General features: G+C 37.1%; 2 protein-coding genes across 2 annotated transcripts; one reads left to right on the top strand and one right to left on the bottom strand.

Annotated features, from left to right (window-relative positions):
• Positions 1-963: 963 nt before the first annotated feature.
• LOC114467494 (uncharacterized) lies at positions 964-4,602 on the top strand. Its single transcript, XM_028453826.1, has 6 exons — positions 964-1,101; positions 1,195-1,509; positions 2,785-2,890; positions 2,968-3,080; positions 3,914-3,960; positions 4,067-4,602. The coding sequence occupies exons 1-6, from the start codon at positions 1,050-1,052 to the stop codon at positions 4,217-4,219; spliced, it is 786 nt and encodes a 261-aa protein (XP_028309627.1). The 5' UTR covers positions 964-1,049; the 3' UTR covers positions 4,220-4,602.
• An 8,522-nt stretch (positions 4,603-13,124) lies between these two features.
• On the bottom strand, positions 13,125-16,239 carry prok1 (prokineticin 1). The gene is made up of 3 exons (XM_028453650.1): positions 16,051-16,239; positions 14,806-14,931; positions 13,125-13,576 (listed from the first exon to the last, which is right to left on the bottom strand). Exons 1-3 carry the CDS (start codon positions 16,123-16,125, stop codon positions 13,457-13,459), a joined length of 321 nt encoding a protein of 106 aa, XP_028309451.1. The 5' UTR covers positions 16,126-16,239; the 3' UTR covers positions 13,125-13,456.
• Positions 16,240-19,942: the final 3,703 nt, after the last annotated feature.

Below are 19,942 nucleotides of genomic sequence, written 5' to 3' on the forward strand. Positions count from 1 at the left end.
AGTTCAGCATTGTAGTCATCCTCCCAAAGTAAATAACTATATATGTATCAGATCAGACAGTAAAGATGTGTTTAACACAGTCTAGCACATAGTGGCAGGACCCCCTACAACCAAGTGGTTGAGACAGTGTACAGGAACATCTTACCCAGTGTGGACTGGAAGTTCTCAAATCCTGATGGAACACACCATCAACGGTGTTAGAGACCAACAATCAGACAAAGTATTAAAATACTGTGTGTGGACATACCAGCAGATGATCAAAAGCCCAGAGCACTGAGCCCCAAACTGGGAGAACTGGTGGCTTCAACATCAGAAGCCTCAGTCTGAAGTGCAGTGCTACGAACAAGATACTGAACGGAACCCTGAAATTTCCAGGCCACCCCCGAGATGGGGAGAGGAGGATTATTTTTTTAAATATATTTGTGTGTGTGAGTCAATGATGTGACATTTAAGTTTACTGTCCAACTGCATTTCTTGTAGTTAATAAATGTTTAAATGCTTAAACAGGTACCACATACAGTATAGTTCCTCTCCTATAAATGCACTAACTTTGAATTCTCAAATAAATATGAATTTATTTATTATTTAGTTAAAGTTTCAAAATATCCAGCCCTGACAAAACATCTTTAAAAGTACTCTAAATCTATTCAAATTCATTTTCTGCACAATTTTCAAAGTTGTTTTGTTGTCCTGTATAAAATTTCGAAGTGTTTCTATCTTTATATTCATCATAATATTAATGCAAACTTTTCTAAATATATCAGTTTTTATTCATATTTAAAAAAAATTCTTATATGTCATTCATTGACCCCATTTATAAAACCTTCCTCTCACCCACGGAGGTGGTGCCACGTATTAAAGTGAATCTAACAAAACCTGCAAAGGGTTTCTGCCTTAAGTCTGTGCACGCTTTGTTGGGACTAAACAGGAAAGGAAGGATATTTTAAATACTTCAGTCTTCAGCTGATGAGCAACAGCTTCCCCTTCTTTCTTTGTAGGAGGAACATCTCGTTCTCAACAGTAGTAAACTGTTCAAACTGCTGAGGCTCATGAACAACACACTGAAGATGAGGAGCGTCTTTGTCTTCATATTCCTACTGGGTAACAAAAAAAAAAAAAAAAAAACATCAATCCAAATTGTAAAACCTTAATATTTGCAGGCACATTAATGATAGTTCTATCTTTGTTTTGCAGATGTTTCTCCTCTGAAAGGGCAGCAGCAGAGAATAGAGGAGTCTGAGAACATTCTGCTGAGGTTTTACTTTCCTTCGTTCTACAACAGCTACATGAAGTTTTGCTGTAAACTGTATCCAGGTGGATGTTACAAGCTGCTGGACAATGAGGGCTACACATGTGATCAGCTCAAAGGGAGAGTGACAAGAACTGAGCAGGACGGCTGTGTGGAATTCAAAATATGGAACGTAAGATCCTCAGATGGTGGCTTTTACAGATGTCTCGTACTGGGACCTCAAAACCCTATCTTCCACGATTACTATGTCGAGGTATTTGGTAAGTACTGGCAAGAATTATTTAATGCAATGTGATGATGAAATGCATCTATTGGTGATTCATTTCATTATTTAACAACCACAGAGCCTCTGGTTGACTCAGTTTACTTAGGTGACTTGAGTTTGATGTTAATAGCTTTTACTTAGACAAAAATATGCAACAGTATGTGTTTTTTATAACTGGCACATGTCTGGACATTATATGTGCAAAGTTTGGTGCAGATAGAACTTAAACACTAGGAGGAGTTTGAAAAAGTAGGTTTTTGGTGTGCAGTGACCTACAAAGAGAAATAAGCCGTGGGATTGGGCGTGGCCTATGTCAGAAGATGCAACTATATTAATGGAACGCGTGGATATAAAGTTCACGAAGGTGTGATTTAAAATGTGAACGTTAAAGGCCAAAATGTGTTTGCACTCGTTGCGCCACCTCGTGGAACACTTTTTGGTGTGGGTGGTCTGTGTGGTCTTCTATTTATTCCCTGTACATTTCACAGCCCTCAACATAATACTTCAGCTGAAATAAATGTTTGTTTATATATATTTTATGTTGTAATAAGCCACGCCCACTTTGACCAATTAGGATTAACTTTGAGATATGGCCTCAGGAGTGACCCAAGGTCATATCCACCAAATTTGGTAAAAATCGGTCTTGCCATTTAATAGATATAAATTTCCCATATTTGCAGCGCCCCCTAGTGGCCTTAATTATTAGAATTTTGCTTGTACTCCCACAGTCACATGACTACGAAGGATCTCAGATTTTGATCGCGATATGCAACAGTTCGCATTTTTATAGCCAGCTAGAAAACTTTACTAGTTAATAATTTGCACATATTTTGACCAAACAAAATTCTTTACTCACCTTTACATTTAGGTCCAACTGAAGACTCTGCGTACAAAGTTTCACGCTGATTGGACAAAATCCCAAGGAGAAGTTTGAAAAACGCAGTTTTTCCAGTTTTTGCAATTTTGCGCCACAAAATTATAGGCAGAAATGGGCGTGGCCTAGCCCAGGAGATTCAATGCTATTTAGGAAATCTGTGGATATGAGGTTTTTGAATGCGTGACATACAGTGTGGGAGTTATAGGCCAAAACGAGTTGAAATTGGTTGTAGCGCCACCTGCTGGCGGACTAATAATAAAGTACATGAATTACAATTGATGCCTCCTGCATCGTAGTTAATTATCAATCACGCAATTACAATTATAATTGACCTCAACCCTGTTTAACATACAAGCATTATTTTCAAATATTTTGCGGCGTTTCTTCCTGCAGAATCGTCACATGACCACAGGAAGTCTCAGCCGTTTCTGACATCAACCACAACGTTCCCAGTCTCTACGAGGCCCGTTCAGGCTCAGGACCAAAGCTTTGGCCCCAGGTACTCATTCACCTCTGCTGGTTTCTGCTCTAACACAACTGTTTAACTCAGAGGAATTGGTTCTGCCTTGTTTCCAGGATTTCTTGGAGTTTTGTTCTCCCACTGGCCGTCATCATGTCCACTACAGTGATGATCTTCATCACTTCAGTGATTGGTGTCATTTACTGCAGACTTAAAGCAAAGCGTCAAGGTTTGACTGTGTTTCTAACTTGATCTATTAATATTGTATATATATATATATAGTGACCAGGGGTGGACTGGGACCAAAATTCAGTCGTGGCATTTTCTTTAGAAGCCGTTATTAAGTCAATAATGCTCAACATCTGGCTCTTTATGTTTTAATTTGAATTGTTATTCTCATAAAACCATAAAAGGTGGAAACTTTTTAACCCCTTTTTACCTATTTACATTTGCCATTTTGCAACTTACTTTGTCCCATTTTTGCTCCTTCTCAAAAAGTTCTGACACCTTATTCCGACTATAGCTAAAAATTTGATAAAAAATATCCTTTTTTATCTAATTGTTGTACTTTCTTTAATTTGTTTTGGCCACTTTTCATCCAAATCAGCTAATTTTTGCTCAAAAAATATCCCTTGTTTCCTTTTTTTCCCTACATTTTGCCTCTTTTTGTTCCACATTTTTGCCCTTTTTCCACTATTGTTTACCACATTTGGTCCCTTTTCACTATTGTTTGCCACATTTTGCTCATTAAAGCTACCCTTTGCCATTACATATCTGGATCCTCTTTATTTGCCAATTTTTTGGCCACTCTTGACTGCTTTTGGCCCATTTGAATCACTTTTCACTCTTTTCTTGCCATGTTTTTGCCACTTTTGGACCATTTTTGACCCACTGTCACCATGTCTGCCTCGAGTCGCCCGTCAATTTTTTTTTTTTAAAATAAAATAAACTTAGGGTTGACGGCCAACCAGGACGATGCCCGTTATGCCAAATGAGTCCACCCCTGCTAGTGACCGTATCCACCCAGTTGTGTAACGTCGTGCTGTTTTTTTACATTTGCAGACAAACATGGAGATACTCTGAGTGAATCACTGAGACGAGATGGTCCAGTAGGTGTCAAACAGGAACAGCCTCTCTCCATGACTCACAGTCAGCCTGACTGACTGGCATGTTTTTGGTTCTTTAACTTCCTCTAAAGCTTTTTATCTCCTCCAGGAAACAAGTGCAGGGGTCGTCTACACAACGGTGGATTTCAAAGCACGTCCGAAACAACCAGAGGAAATGTATGCAAACCTGAGGACGCACAAGGGACACAGTGAAGCTGAGACAACTGGGATGGTGGAATACTCCACACTGGCCCTCCAGTGAATTCAGGTTTTAGATTTAAACAAAGACCAGTTTAAACAGGCTTGATTAAATCATCCTAAGTGGTCAGCACCATCTCATGAGCTGATTTTATGATATGATAATCATTTTTTGAAGCCGTACTTTGCGGATGCTGATTAACTTTGTCCCCGATTCACCCAAGCAATTTATAGCTGCTTCCATCATATGTCTATACCAAATGCTTTTTTTTTTTTTTAATATTCAGACGATCTAGAGATAAAACAACCTGTCTCGATATAAAGTATAAACAAAGATTTATATTAAACACTGCAACCGCTTCAGGACAAGTTTGGATCTGTTTCTGTGATTGTGGGATTTGCAAACAGAAATAAACGTAAGCAATATTAGCTCTCAGAGAGCACACACCTCTAGGGTGGTTCACAATATAATGGTATTACCAAAGGTTTTTACCAGATCACATTATGCCTTGTTTATACTGTAGATATTTTGAACATCTGTAGCAAAAGTTGAGCCAATCTAAAGTCCGTATAAAGGGTGGCACACTTTTTCACAATTTTTATTGCTCAACCAAACAATGCATAACTTTCACTGATATCAGAAACGTTAACGATATATAAAGATGTACGGTCATTCATAGTTTCGCCCTGTATTTATTGGAAATGAGTAAGGACATTACAACAGTTCAAACACTATTCCTGAAAATAGAAAAGACTTCAACATTGTGAAAAAAAAACTAAAAAACAGCGATTGACTCCATTTTTGGAAACAGATGATTACAGTGTCAATGTGAACAAGGCAAAAAGCAATCTGGCATTTTTTTCTGAAAATGAATTTTGTGAACCACCCCAGTGCAACGCACACCCCCTCCAAAATATCCTCTTTACCAGATATTTCCCATTGTCTAGACCAGTGATCCAGATCTCATTCACACGTTAAAGGTTTGTAAGAAATCTCTATCCCCATTAATAACGATACAGTAGATGAAAATACTCCCATTTTTTCCCATTGTAATGAGAAGCGTGAACCAGATGTGATGAAAATAAAAACTTGTTGGGGTAATGGAGGACCCTACCGGACATAACTGAGTCAAATTTCATAAAAATCGGTCGATGACGAACCAAAATATGAATTTTTGAATTTTTGCCAATGATGAGATATTGTGATTTTTTTTTTTTTTTTTAACTGATCCAGAATCAGTTTATTGCAGTAGTTCCCAAAATGGGGTACGGGAGCCCATTGCAGGGGGTACTCGGAAAGATTTAACAATTAATTCAAAAATAATCTGGGAAATGTTCCTAATTCCTTTTTAAGATATTTATTTATTTTTTTGACAAATTGATCACAAACTAACAGTACAACCGCTCAATAAAATACTATATTTTCTTGTAATTGATTATAACAGAATTATTAAATGCTGGAGAGGCCATTTTATCACACTTCTGACAAAAGGAGACAATAATTGGTTACGTTTTACATAGGAGACCGTATTTACTTACTATTGAAATAATCACGTAAAAGTTGCATATTATATTAAATTATTGAGGGAGTACGTATGATATGAAAAGGGGGTACAAATGATTTTTTTAAATGCAAAGGGGGTGCACGGCACAAAAAAGATTGGGAACCACTGGTTTATTGATCCAGATCCCCTCCAAAATTTAATGTCAAAATCTGTTAAGTATTTTGTAGGGATGCCCCGATAAAACTTTTTCACTTCCAATATGATAGCGATATTGCTGCCTTGAGTATCGTCCGATACCGATATTGATCCGACACGATATCAGCACGAATCATACATACTTTTATTACTTATTTTGTAGTGTGGAATATTAGAAAAGGCTTGATCAAGTGATGTTATTCAAACAGAGAACATTTTATCGGAGCGCTTATATCGGTGATTTTTGATGAAGTCCGATAAAATCCGATATTCGTTTTCTGGCTGATATTAGACAGATATCCGGTTTCAATATCGGATCAGGACACCTCTAGTATTTTTGATGTATCATTCCCTACAGACAAACAAACAAACAAATTCACTTACGTTAACGCTTCCATGGTGGCTGCATTGGTCTGCATATAGCAAGAAACAACTATGGTATATATTGTAATTATATCAGGAACTATTTGTTTCTTTGAAATAGTGATGGACAGGTTCATGACAAAACTATAAAGATATACCAAGAAAATAAAAAAGGTTCTGGTAAAATGAAAGCAGTGAATTTATTCGAGCTTTTCACTTCTCAGTTCGCAGCAAGAAGAAAAGAAGAGTTGTTTGGTCGTCTTTTGTTACATCCATGTTCGTTCTTATCAGCTTCTCCTCAACAACATCAGTGATAACCTGAGCCATTATTGTGAGAAACGCTCGATGTTCAACCCTACGTCTGACTGTCCTTTCACACAATAAGATGGTGTCGTTCCCTTTTTAAGCCTTTTGCGAAAAGGTCAATCCAGTAGAAAGAGTGAATAGAAAGAACTGGTTGGTTTTTCCTTTGACATTTTGGCAAAATACATAGATACAGAAATATCCAACATTTTGCTGAGAATACCATGAAAAAACCACTATGGATCATAATGTTGGAATAAATGAGTAATAAAGCACATTTTAAATATTCTTATATTGTAAATAAGTGACATGAAACAGTATTTATTGGCTCCTGAACAGATTTCTTTCTTGACTGACCTTTGTATTTTCAGTTTATGTTCTAATCAAAATCATTTCCATCATCATTGTTATTGTTACCATCCTTTCAACTAAAAATAAACATGTTAAACTCATTATTTTGAATGCTTTCATTTGTAAATGTTCCACACTCTGGATCTCAAGTATCCCCAGGAGTGCCATGGAGTACCCCTAGGGGCACACATACCCCCGTTTGAGAAACACTGATCTAAGGCAGTGTTTTTCAAATGGGGGTATGCAATGGCAGTAGAGGGGGTACTTGAGAGGAAGAGTGTGGAAAATTACAGTAACAAAAAAATGAGGATTTACAATGTTTATTAGGCAAGGCTACCGGACTCAAAACGCCACTCCCTTTGTTGTTGTTGTTGTTGTTCTACTTCTTCTTCTTCTTCTACTTCTTCTTCTTCTACTTCTACTTCTTGTTACGTACACTAGTTAAAATCACTACTCCTATGTTATTTGTGAACGGATCGGCCTGAAATTTATTAGGTATAATCTATGGATGTGTACACATCGACGCTTGGAGCCTGAAAAATCTGAAAGTCGATTTCTCATTTATTTGCGAGGTTGGTGGTGCCAAATCATTGGCACATACCAATATCTAAATCGGGCCCATTACCCCGTCCGTGTCACGGGGCGCCAGGGGGCCCCGTTTTTTAAATGACTACTCCTCCGTTAGTTCTCATTAGTTCGGAATGCAGTTTGATATGAATACTCTATGAATGAATAAGATAGAAGCCCCTTTTTAAATGGAGCCCGGAGGCCCACCCCCCATTTCCGGTAATTTCCAAATGTATGGGAACATAGTCATGTGAATTCAACGTAGATTACAATTATGCCTCACACATGGGCCCACCCCCCTTTTTTTTTTGCAATTTTTACTAAAGTTATTTTCTCCTTTATTTGTGAGTCAAATATTGCGACAGTTGGTGGTAAACAGAATCATTGACAAATACCAATATATGAATGGGGCCCATTACTCTGTATGTGCCACGGGGGCACCAGGGGACGCCTTTACTCGGTGGAACCGAGTCATTTGACTGAATTCTCGGAAACGTGGTACGTGCTATTCGGCGCGGAGACGTTCCGAGGGCCTGGCCGTAGTTTATTCGAACTAGTTTTTAGTTAAAAATGATAATCATAATATTTATGAAGAAAACATACAAGGGTCAATTTTAGTCTCGCACCAGGTGGGAGATGACCATAAATGAAAAAAACTATAGAAATGTATTCATTCAGGTGACACTACATACTGTTTCACTCCACTTATTTACAATGGGACTCTTTCAAATGTGCTTTATCATTGATTCCATCATTACCCTCTATAGTTGTTTTTTTTCATAGAATTCTGAGCAAAATATTGAGGTCGGACAAAGGGGTACAGTACTTGGATTCAAATATAAGAGAAAGGAGGTACTAGAGGCAAAACAGTTAGAGAACCACTGCTCTAAGGTATCAAAGGCTGCATAAACAAACTTTACTGGATCCAGACCTTGAAGGCCACTCTAACGAAAGTGAAGCATCAATGACAACTAACAAAATAACAGAAAGAAACAAGATTAAAAAGTTTCCCCTGATTCATCAATTTCACACTGACCAAAGGGACCATGATTGTGTTTCCATTCCTGGTGACATCAGGCTCAGCTCTTGATGTTCTGGCAGTTCACTGTAGCTGTGAAAGAACAACATTTAAAACCAAGCAGCAGAAACTGTGTTTATTAGTATTTCACACTGTTCCAGCTCAGAAAACCCTCCAAGTCCTGCATAATTGTTTTCATTTGACGCTTTTGACGTCAGAGCATCAAAAAGCTGTTTACCTTTAGTTCAGAAATATAAAGAAAAACGTGTGCCTGACTTTAAAGCATGACGGTGTGAATCACATGTCTGCACTGGTGCGTTCAGGCTCCAACCCAAGAGTTCATGTTGCTGATGCCACTGGATGCTTGGATGATTAGGGAGGTACGTGTGGTGATGAAGACCCGCAGCTTCCATGGCAGAATCCCAGTCTGTTCATCAATGGTAACACTGGGAGGGTCAGCAGTCATTTATCATGAAACTGCACATGTGTCAAACTCATGGCCCGGGGGCCAAATCCGGCCGTTTGGGGCATCCGATTCAGCTCGCAGAAGGTGAAAGTAAAAATGACAGAGAATATATGAATCATTGTGTAAATGAAAATCAGGTGCTCACAGTGCTTATATCACATGATTGCAGTCATTTTTTTATTGTTAAACAGTTGAAAAAACTCAAAATTCTCACAAATTCCTTCAATTTTCCTCAAATTGTTACATAATATTTCCCTTAAATAGAAATTGGTCACAAAATCTAGGAAATTTAAACTGAATATCCTGTTGGGACTGATATCTGTCACTTACTGCTTGAATATTGTCAGTTTTTTGCATATTTAGTATTCTATGTATACGTAGAAGTGTAAACTAGGGTACAATAATGTTGAAATTATGTGTTTTTCTGCATAAACGCTGTGGCCCACTTAAGATCAAACTGCTCCGTGTTTGGCCCCTTGAACTAAAATGAGTTTGACGCCCCTGATTTACTGTATTAAGATTGTCAGCTGTTTGGCTCTGTGGATGCATTTCTTTGTACCTGTCAATGCTGACCTGCTGCCAGGGATTTCCCCCTGTGAAGCAGCTGCTGCTGCTGTTTAAACCACTAAAGACCATCTCACCACCTTCTGCACTGGTGCGATGAAGGAAAAACGGTTTCTCTTAGTAACAGGCTTCACATTGTGGTGGATAAGTACCTGTCCGTATAAACACAGAACAAGGGGTCAGGACACATTTCACACACTATCTGCACGTGACTCTGACATTTTCCACAGAGTAAGATGGAAATTTATCTCTGGGATGCAAAACCACCACTTTCTAGTTGTAAAGGAGTAAATGCTAACCACGCGTTCTCAGAGCAAACCTCACATTTTAAAAAATGATGTCTCAGCCATTGTTGAAGTAACTCAAACTTCGGAGTGAGTTGCTTTAGTGAGGACAGTCTACAACCCGCTATTCTTATACCTGCATTAGTTACACTAGGTTTCTGGTGATTCTGTGTCTGACGTCATGACGTTTTAACATTTAATCAGTAGGACTAACTAGTTGCAGTTTTAGTTTTCACTAGCGGGAACTGCTTTTTGACATGTCAAAATGTCATTTTAGATATCTGGAATACAATTTTGACATGTTACAAATAGAGTCGGGTATCACTATGTACCTTACGATACGATACTATCACGATATTTTTGCCCTCAATAACAATATTATCACAATACGGCGATTCTGCGTTAATCGATATATCGCGAGAAATTTCATCCACAATACCTTACGATTAGGGCTTTAAATTAACACCCGCCAAATGCGGGTAAAAATGAACTTTGGCGGGTAACATTGTAGCATTACGATCCATTTTGGCTGGTGAAGAACAAAACAACACCACTGCTGCGTCAGCTTGAATCGGCAGGCAGCGGAAAGTCATTGTTGCCAGATTGGGCTCTTTACGGTGAAGAAATGTGAGGGTTTTTCTGTGTGTTTAGACTTAAAAACATAATGTAGATCTGGCAACACTGCTTGCTGTATTAATCCTACATTACCCATGAACACTATATGTCGTGACGTGTCATTCAACGATTGGCTACGTGCTTGCGTTAGCGTGATTGTTGTTATCGGAGAAGACAAACAGAACGATGCAAAACAAACAATTAGAAATGAAATGAAGTTGTAAAATTAGCTGAGAAAAAAAATCAATCATATGGAGATATTTATCGGGTGTTGAAAAACCTGAACTGCTAAAAAGCAAGGCTGCTGCCGACCCAGGGGAAAATTAAGATAAAAGAGGATCTGAAAAGGGGTCGTACGTGGCTGGTATACAGTTTGTGGGGAGTGGGATTTGTTTACATTAAGCATCCACGCTAGTAAAACATGTTTTCTCTACAGTACATGTAATTCTTAGTACTGATTAGTAGGGCCGCTCAATTAATTGAAATTCGATTCCGATTTCGATTATTACACCCAACGATTACAAAAATAACATAATCGAGAAAAAACAATTGTAAAAAAAACATTTTTTTTAACATTTTATATTTGCTAAATAAAACAAACCCATAATTTCGATAATAAAGCTTGGCACACACATGTTAATAATACTAACTTTGAGTTGTTTAATCCACGCACATGCAAGCTCCTCCCCTCCACCCCGCCCATCTCAAAGCCAAAGCTGGCCTGCATTCCAACATGGCAGGAGAAACTTGGTAAACAAGTCATATTCTCTAATATGGGAACACTTTGGATTTGATGATGAAGACCTAGAGCAAAGACACATCACGTGCAAGAAGTGTTTTGTGTTGTGCAAATGTAAACATTCTTGATTTTAGTGTTTGAAGGAATTTATTTATGTTCAAAGAATATATTTTGGGTTTTTTTTTGTACAAAAAATAAATAACTTTTTGGTTGACAAATAATCGTTTGAATAATCGCGATATCAAATATGACTAAAATAATTGTGATTATTATTTTTTCTATAATCGAGCTGCCCTATTGATTAGTAATGACTTCTTCCTAACTTCAAACGGTGTACCAGGGATCCAATGTTCATTTGAGTTAAGTTTGTTTATCAAGAATATACTTTATAAAATGTTCACTTCTCCGACAGACCCAAAGTTCCATATTTCACCTTTGAGTCATTGTTACAATATTGTTTTTAAATTAATAGTTTATATTTTTACCATTTTAATGTATTTCTGCAATTACATAAAATAAAAACAATTTAAAAAATCTTATTTGTGGCACTGATAATATAGTTTATTTTTGCTGGAAAAAAAATTGGCTGGTGAAAAATCTGGTTGGCTGGTGACTTTCAGAATGTACTAGTTACTGTATGCTGGCTGGTGATCTAAAAAAGTGAATTTAAAGCCCTTATTACGATATCTGTGTCACTGAAGAAATTCATAATTTATCGACTGCACTGAATCCATTTGACAGGAATTACAAAACATCAATTTCCCATGAATGACAGCCAAGTAAAACACAGTGTATACTGTACAGTGTCCTCTTCTGAACACACACACACTGACCACAACTAGTCACATGTCCTTGTGTTATGTTTAAGACTGATGCAAAATAATGTTTCACCAAAATATTGTTAATGGTGTTTGAGCAAAATTAACTTGAAATCATTGAAAAAAAATAGAATTAATGCAGAAAATACTCATTTCAGTTGTCGTATTATCAACTTCTCTGTAAACATGGACACATATCAGTGCAGAATGAACTTGTTTCATGAAAACGGGAAAATTCCACTGCATATGAAAAATAAACATTTCAATCAGTGCGTTATAATATAAACAACTGGGTGGTCTATGAAAACCTGAGCACACGTTTTAACTTGTACTTAAAAAAAAGAAAAATCGATATTTGACGCCAGTCTATTGATCGCAAGACGAAATATCGCGATATATCATTGTATCGATATTTTGTCACACCTCTAGTTACAAATATACAGTATTTTCACATGTAGCAATTACATTTTGACTAGTTACAACTTATTTACAGATATTTTTATTTGAATTACAGATATCAGTATTTCCTTTTCCACATGTAAGAATAACAATTATAGATATTAAATGTTAAAACAGTTTGCCACACGTGATGTCTCCATTTCTCTAGATTTTCTCTAGAAAAATCTTCAAAAAAAAAAGAAAATCAGATTTTATGCTTGGGTTTAAATTTTCTTCCTACCAAAAACTGCATATTCAGTTCTTAAGCAAATTTTAATTTTAAATTTAAGGTTAGAAGCAGTGCGCTGGCTTAGTGGTTATGGAAGCTAACTTGTAACTATAGGATTTACTGAAAATACTGAAAAACTGAAAACTTTAGGTTGACTGTAATTTTAAGTCGAACTAATGCAAAACAATGAACAATTAAATTACTGGTATTAAGTCCATTACAATGGCCAATGTGTGTTAATCTAATTTACTTTCAAATAACTTGCATCATTTAGGTGTTACCAATTGAAACAATGAAATTAAGTCATTTCTTTTTCCTTTTTTAAACAAAAATGATAATCTGGGTGTCCCACTGCAGGTTACCTTTGACTATAAATGAATACACAAAGCAATGAAAATACATTCAGGGTTTAGTTACTCACTGTGTTTATTCAGACAACATAAAATAATGATAATGACAATTATTTCATACAACACCACACACTCTTATAGCGTTACTGTTCATCAGACCCATATGTTTGCTCTTGCCAAATGTGCATACAGTGATTTTATGAACGGAAAGAAAAGTGATGAGGCGCATTGATTTCTTTTCTATCTTTCATTGTAAACTTTATTCAACAACCAAAAGTGTCTCTGCTGTTCTGCTCTGTGGCTCTTTGTCAGCGTTCTGCTGTATATGCATGTTCTCCCATGTGTTTCCAGTTGGAGGTGCATTAAACTGTGTTTTAATGCATAGAGTACACAAATAAATGCAACCAGTGAAGATGACTTTTATTCAGCAGCTCGTTCCGCTCTTCGCTCTCATTTGATGCTTTCGCTTTCTTCTGAGGTTTTTAGATATTAGAAGTTAGTAGTCTATGTTTTTGAAGTCTTCCGTACATCGATACTTGCTGTCATCATACCTGGTGCATATCAAGTGAGGGAGACAAGGACACGTGTGATGTTGTCTCTTCCCTGGATATGGCACCTGAGAACACAAAAATGAAGATGGCTTGGACTGAAACAGTGCTTTTCGTTCTCAGTGACTCACATAGTGGACAGGAACTATTATTCATTCATTCATTCATTCATTCATTCATTCATTCATCCATATGGGTGTGTGTTCAAATCGACCAGTAGAGCTCTAAGTGTTGAGAAGTTGTTTTTAAATGACTTTAAATGGAACGAATGGTTCTTGAATCCCTCATTTGCTGTGGAGAGGAACACTACTCTACAGCAGTGGCTCCCAAACTTTATTGCCCCATGTACCCCGTAGCCTTTATTTCCTATCGCAAGTTGCCCTTAGCTTATGTTATACATGATTTATTTGAGTCTGCAGGCTCGTTTAAACCTGTTCCCGTGTCTCGTCCAACATTAACCTTGAATTTAGGTCTTTTTATTCATTTATTTCTGATTAGATTTGAACTTGACATTTTGTTGTATTTTAAAGAGTTGTGCCACAAATTATTATTATTAATCTAAATTGTTAAAAATGTTCAACTACCCTTAGGGCAGAGGTAGGCAATTTTTATCACAGCGGAGCCAAAAAATGTGTTTGATCAGAGGGCCACATGATCAACATTCAGAATAATGAGTGATCTGAGCATTAAAACAGGAAAGAACAAAGAGTTTTTCTGTGATTCTGTGTATGTTTGCTGTTGTCTTGCTCGCTGTGAGGCATTTTGTGCATTTCTGTAGTCCTTTTGTATATTTTTCCTGTAAAATATAGGTGTTTTGGAGTCATATTGTATATTTGTGCTGTCATTTTGTGTTTTTTGGGGTATTTTTTATGTATTTCTCTTGTCATTTTGCTTGTTTGTAGTACTGTGTTTTTCTTGTCTTTTTGTGTACTTTTGTTGTCCATTTCTGTAATTTTATATATTTTTTGTGTAATTTTGTGTATCACTGTTGCCGTTTTGTTCATTTTTGTTGTAGATTTGTGTGTTTTTGGAGTACTTTCTGTGTTTTTCTTGTAATGTTGTAAATCTTTGTATTTTTTTTTTTTTTATATATATTCTTGCTTTTGTTTTGTGTATTTTTCTGTCATTTTGTACGTTCACTTTGGGGGCTGCATGAAATACGACCAAGGGCCACATGAGGCCCCAGTGCCGCCAGTTGCCTATGTCTGCCCTAGAGATACACATACCCCAGTTTGGTGTGTGTGTGTGTGCGTGTGTGTGTGCGTGTGCGTGTGCGTGTGCGTGTGCGTGTCCTCACCTTATGACTGAAGGGATGACATTCATCCCCCTCCATTCCTCTTGGGACGCACATCCTCAGCCCGCTCAGCCACAGACTGACTGCACAGCACAGACCCAAACCACACTGCACGTCTCTCTCACAGGCCTGCACGAGACACATTAAGACTAAGGTCAACTTACACACACAGTAGTTTGTTAGTGTTTGTTTTTTTTTTCGTTTTTTTGCCAGCAACAATTCAAGTTTATTCAGTTATTTCCTCTTATTGTCCAAGCAATGCTCTTTTGTTCACGACTATTATTATTTATTTGCTGTCATTCCCTTAATCTGTTTAGGAATGGATATCAAGAAGAAGCGGAGGAGGATGTGGTCCCCGGGTGGGTTTTGTAATCAGATTTTTTTTTAACGATTTTCTTCTCCAGCAAACTGCTCAGTTTGTCAAGACATAAACGCATTTATTACATAGTTCATCTTAAGATAGACAGAAGGAGGATGTGGGGAAAAAGCGCACGTTCTATTCCCTTTTTGCCTTGGCTTCCACAACATCATTAAAAATGCATTTTTTGGAAATAATGTTGAATATATGAGTTTAATAAAAGCATGCAGTGTTTTTAAAACATATGATTTCATTTTCCAAGAAGCAAAAACAAAGAGAAACAAAATCCCTGTAAAGATTTTCTCATGTGAACAATTAAAGAAATATTGTAATCCTGTGTTGATCTTCTGCAGAACTTCTTCTGCAATTATTGCACTAGAATATTGATTGTTCTGGGACACATGATTTAAATGCAGTTTGGGAATATATTTCATACCAAATGTCTGCATTGTGAAACAGATGAAGTCCTTTTTTTATTCTGCATAAGTAGTTTTAATAAGGAATGTTCTTCTAATACATTTTCTAAAGTAACTGTATTATTAGGTTGTGGCTGACTCCACCCACAAACTGTATCTACAGTATCTCTCCCCTGTGGAAGGAGGTTTTGGTCCATTAGGACCAGAAACTCCAGACACAAAAACAGTTTATTTCCTGTGCATCTAGCCTCATGAACACAGAGCCCTTGTACTGTTTCTGATTGTGATCATTACTATGCATTTTACACGTCTCTTTTCAAACCCTATGAAAAATCTGGACTTTGAAAAATGCATAATTTCAAAAATACATACATATGTAATATTGCTTTGATTTCTGTGGTTTGCAATAAGAAAAATTGAGACTCCTGAATCACATCAGGCACAGATGAAAGATGATGGTAAAGTGTTGCTCACCCCTGTGATGACAGCCCCTCTGGATGAGCTGGGACCCAGCAGGAGAAAGGACAGCAGCACCACTCTGAAGCTCATGACAGCAACAGGAGAATCAGATTCTTCTTCTTTAGACGTTTCAACTTTAGGACAACTCACTCAGGCAGGATCCCCGACTCCTCCGTGACTGAGGACGGTTCTTTCAACTCCTTAAAGCAGAAACCCCGACTCTCTCCCTCTCTTTATCCACCTGCGACCCCCAAACCCAACCCTCTCCCCTCCCTCCTCCATGTCTGGAACCTCCCCACGCCCTCAGTGTGCTCACAGCCTTTGTCATCTTACTCACCCAGATGACGGTGGACTTGATCTTTGCTTGTGATACTGGCTTAGACTCCATGTCTGCTGATGCTTGTCTAGGTTTCCATTACTCAAATCTATCCAAAACACAGGGAAAACAGGGACGACACTTGTGCAACTGAACATGTTTGGACTAAATGTATCGCATAATTAATTTTAATAGAGCCAAACAACACTCCCTATGGTCACAAGGTGGAAAACATAACTGTTTAACTGTATTTTCCACATGAATAAGTGTCAGTGCAATGGAGAATCTGCACTATGGGCTCAGAGAGGGCACAGGTGCCACACATTAGCTTCAAGTCAAAGAGATGTGATGTGAAGCTGACTCATTCAGCAGACTTCACGTAAGCAAGTGGTGCTCTTCATTTATTATAGTTTCTGAGTCGTGCATATGTCCTCCTAATGCAGTCAGATGTCATCACATTATTAGACTTTTAGTGGACGTAATAAAACTGTTGTTTGTTTGGTCAGAGAATAAAAGACGTGTAAAAAAGGGGATGACTTTCTCTAATCCAGCTTCGTTATTAGGTTTTATTATCTTTACCTGAAAGCTTATGTGTGAATAACAAGTGTTTTTTGCTTTGATAAATAGTTCTCACAGTGTATTAGGTGTTACTGTGAAGAGCACTCACAGTCCTGCTTGGTGTCCAGCTCCTTTGCAGATTTATTGTGGACATAAAAAAAGAGCCTGTAATGCAAATGACGACACTGATTATATTCCTCCTCTTGGATCAAACTTAGGACTTCATCCCTGCATGTGTAATGGATAGACATGGATATTTGTGTTAGATAGAGTTATGGTGTGTATACTGTGTGATCGTTCATCACATGAGAGTTACCACTGGTGCAGATGTTTGCCTACGTGCACGCTCAGACAGTGATGGGCAGCTGGTTGTCAGTGAAAGCGGGTATGGCCGTGATTAAAGCTCTGACACAGGCAGAGGTAAAGATAGAAGAATGAGAGGAGGAGGAGAGGGAGAGCGCCCATGGGTTAGTCAGCAGGACATTATCCTGCTGCTATACTGGTGATGGATTCCTCCGATGCAGCGGCCACATAATTACATTCACACTTTTCTGCCTCGTCAGCAGGTGCACTGAAGTCTCAGTGTTGGGGGAAAAAGGCAGCAGATATCCTGCGGCAAGTGGAGTGGAAAGGCCTCACCAAAACTTTAGGAAAATGCATGACAGAATATATCAAAAAGTGCACTTTAAACTTTGAGCAGACAAACTCTGCAGCGTCATGCAACATTTATGTGATTTAAATCATCTTAATGTTGCTGAATATACAAAGCAAGTAAAGGTGCACTTCCAAAAGGGTTGCAGAAAAGATTTTTAGAGAGAGAAGGGGAATGTAATTTAAGGAAATCTAGATTTTAAGATACAATCTGCCAGAACAACACTGAAAAAGATAAGTATAAAAATAGCAGGGGTTAAATTATGGAACTGCCTAAAGGATGAAATAAAACAACGCACCAACATAAACCCGCTTAAAAAGCTTTTTACGACACATTATTAGTAAGTATAAGAAAGATGAGCAACAATTTTACTAGGGGTGTCTTGGTCCGATATCAGCCTGAAAACAAATATCGGATTCAAATTTCCAATTTTTTTTTTTTTTTTTTTTCCAATTCATTTATTTTATTCAATTGTAGAATAATATAGATATTATGTTGAAGGTAAAATTTATGTAACCAATCGGTTAATAATAAATAGGTCAGTTTTTTTTCATAACTACTGTTGCTGACTATTGTTTTCTGTTTGAGTGACATCACTTGATCAAACCTTTTCTAACATTCCACACTACAAAATAAGTCATTTTTATTATTATTATTATTATTATTATTATTATTATTATTATTATTATTATTATTAATAATAATAAAGAAAAAAATATATGTATGATTCATGCTGATATCGGATCAATATCGGTATCGGCCGATATGCAAGGCTGCAATATCGGTATCATATCGGAAATGAAAAAGTTGTATCGGGACATCCCTAAATTTAACCTCGGACAGCAATAATATATAATATGTATATAATAGTTTAAAATATATGAATACTTAATAAACATAATAAAAGGTATATATTGTGATAGAGAATATTATTAATTTATGTATTGCCACACTAAATTTAATTGATGAATTTTGTTTTTACACAAATAGTATAATATTAATATTATGTACATCTCATTTGTACATTCATGTGTATGTACGTGTGTATAAATGTGTGCATACATGTATACCTATGTATATACAGTATGTTTGATGTGCATGTATGAACTGTATATATAAAATGTGTGCAGAATATTTATTGAATGTGTATTGTAAAAAGTAGTAAAGTCATCTGATAAATATGAATATATGAAAATTGATCCCTCACAGTGGCTGGATTTGAGAAAAAAAAGACAGATTAGTGCTAAAATGCTGCAGGGATTCTTTACGCAACTATCTGCATTCATACATTTAGAACCTGAATGAGGCGCTAACGTTCAAAAAGTGAGGTTCATTTAGCCAAGAATGAAATAGATGAGAATAAAGATTGAAGGTGTTTTCCTGTTTTCAATCTTTCTGATGCTTTCTGTCCATCCATCCAGAAATATGAGACGGTTAACAGCGTGTTTCATAAAAAGCAAAGCAATGCTGATTAGAATGAAATGTAGAATTTACTGCACCAAAGATAACAGGAAACATATATCACTGTAATTACATTTAGCCCCTTTAGAGGATTTAACTTTGTATAAAATGGTCCCTGAACTTATGCATTTCTTCCCGAGCTGACCCGTTGATATATTAGGTCTGTATTGCAGCTAAACAGTGAACAATGATGAACAGGAAATGCCTTTATGGCGTGGTATGTTGGTAAGTAACACCATCACACACCAACAACAGCTACTGTCAGAAACACTGTTGCTGACACATCCTGCGTCATCACAATGTACGGAGCCAACAAGGTTAACTTACAGAGGGTGTGACGTCTGCAAATTGCATCACAGCGTAAATAGAATCACAAGCGTTGAAGCACTCTTAGTCTTCAGTGAGAGGAGTATTGGACTAGAGGCTGGAGGGCAGGAGGTGACGAGTTCGAATCCAGCGAAAATAGATATAAGGATCAAACATTTTAGTTGCCATTTGTACATACACTAATAGTCCACACACATAGGGACTCACTCAGAGTCATAAAACACTATATATCTACGGTGGGCATGGTCACCATCACTATGGATCCCTCAGCAAGACCATGAGCCTTAATGCTGCAGAATGTAAGTTTTTTTGGCGTCATTTGGTCAAAAATCAATAATCACCTTTGGGCAAATTGAAATCCAAAGTGTTCTGAGTTATAAAGTGAAATGAGATATTCTTTAAAAAAACACTTAAAGAGCATATTGACTGTATATGACCTTATTTTAAGAATTCCTTGAGTTCTTGTGAATAAAGAGAGTTAACGACAGTGTAAAATTTGCATTTTGACATTGTATCAAACAATTTTGAGTTTATTTTAGTCATGTTCCATTGTTCTACTTGATCAGAGGCAACAAGAGGCCATGTGGTTCTCA

Source organism: Gouania willdenowi, chromosome 7, assembly GCF_900634775.1.
Source record: "Gouania willdenowi chromosome 7, fGouWil2.1, whole genome shotgun sequence".
Taxonomy (NCBI): Eukaryota; Metazoa; Chordata; class Actinopteri; order Blenniiformes; family Gobiesocidae; genus Gouania; species Gouania willdenowi.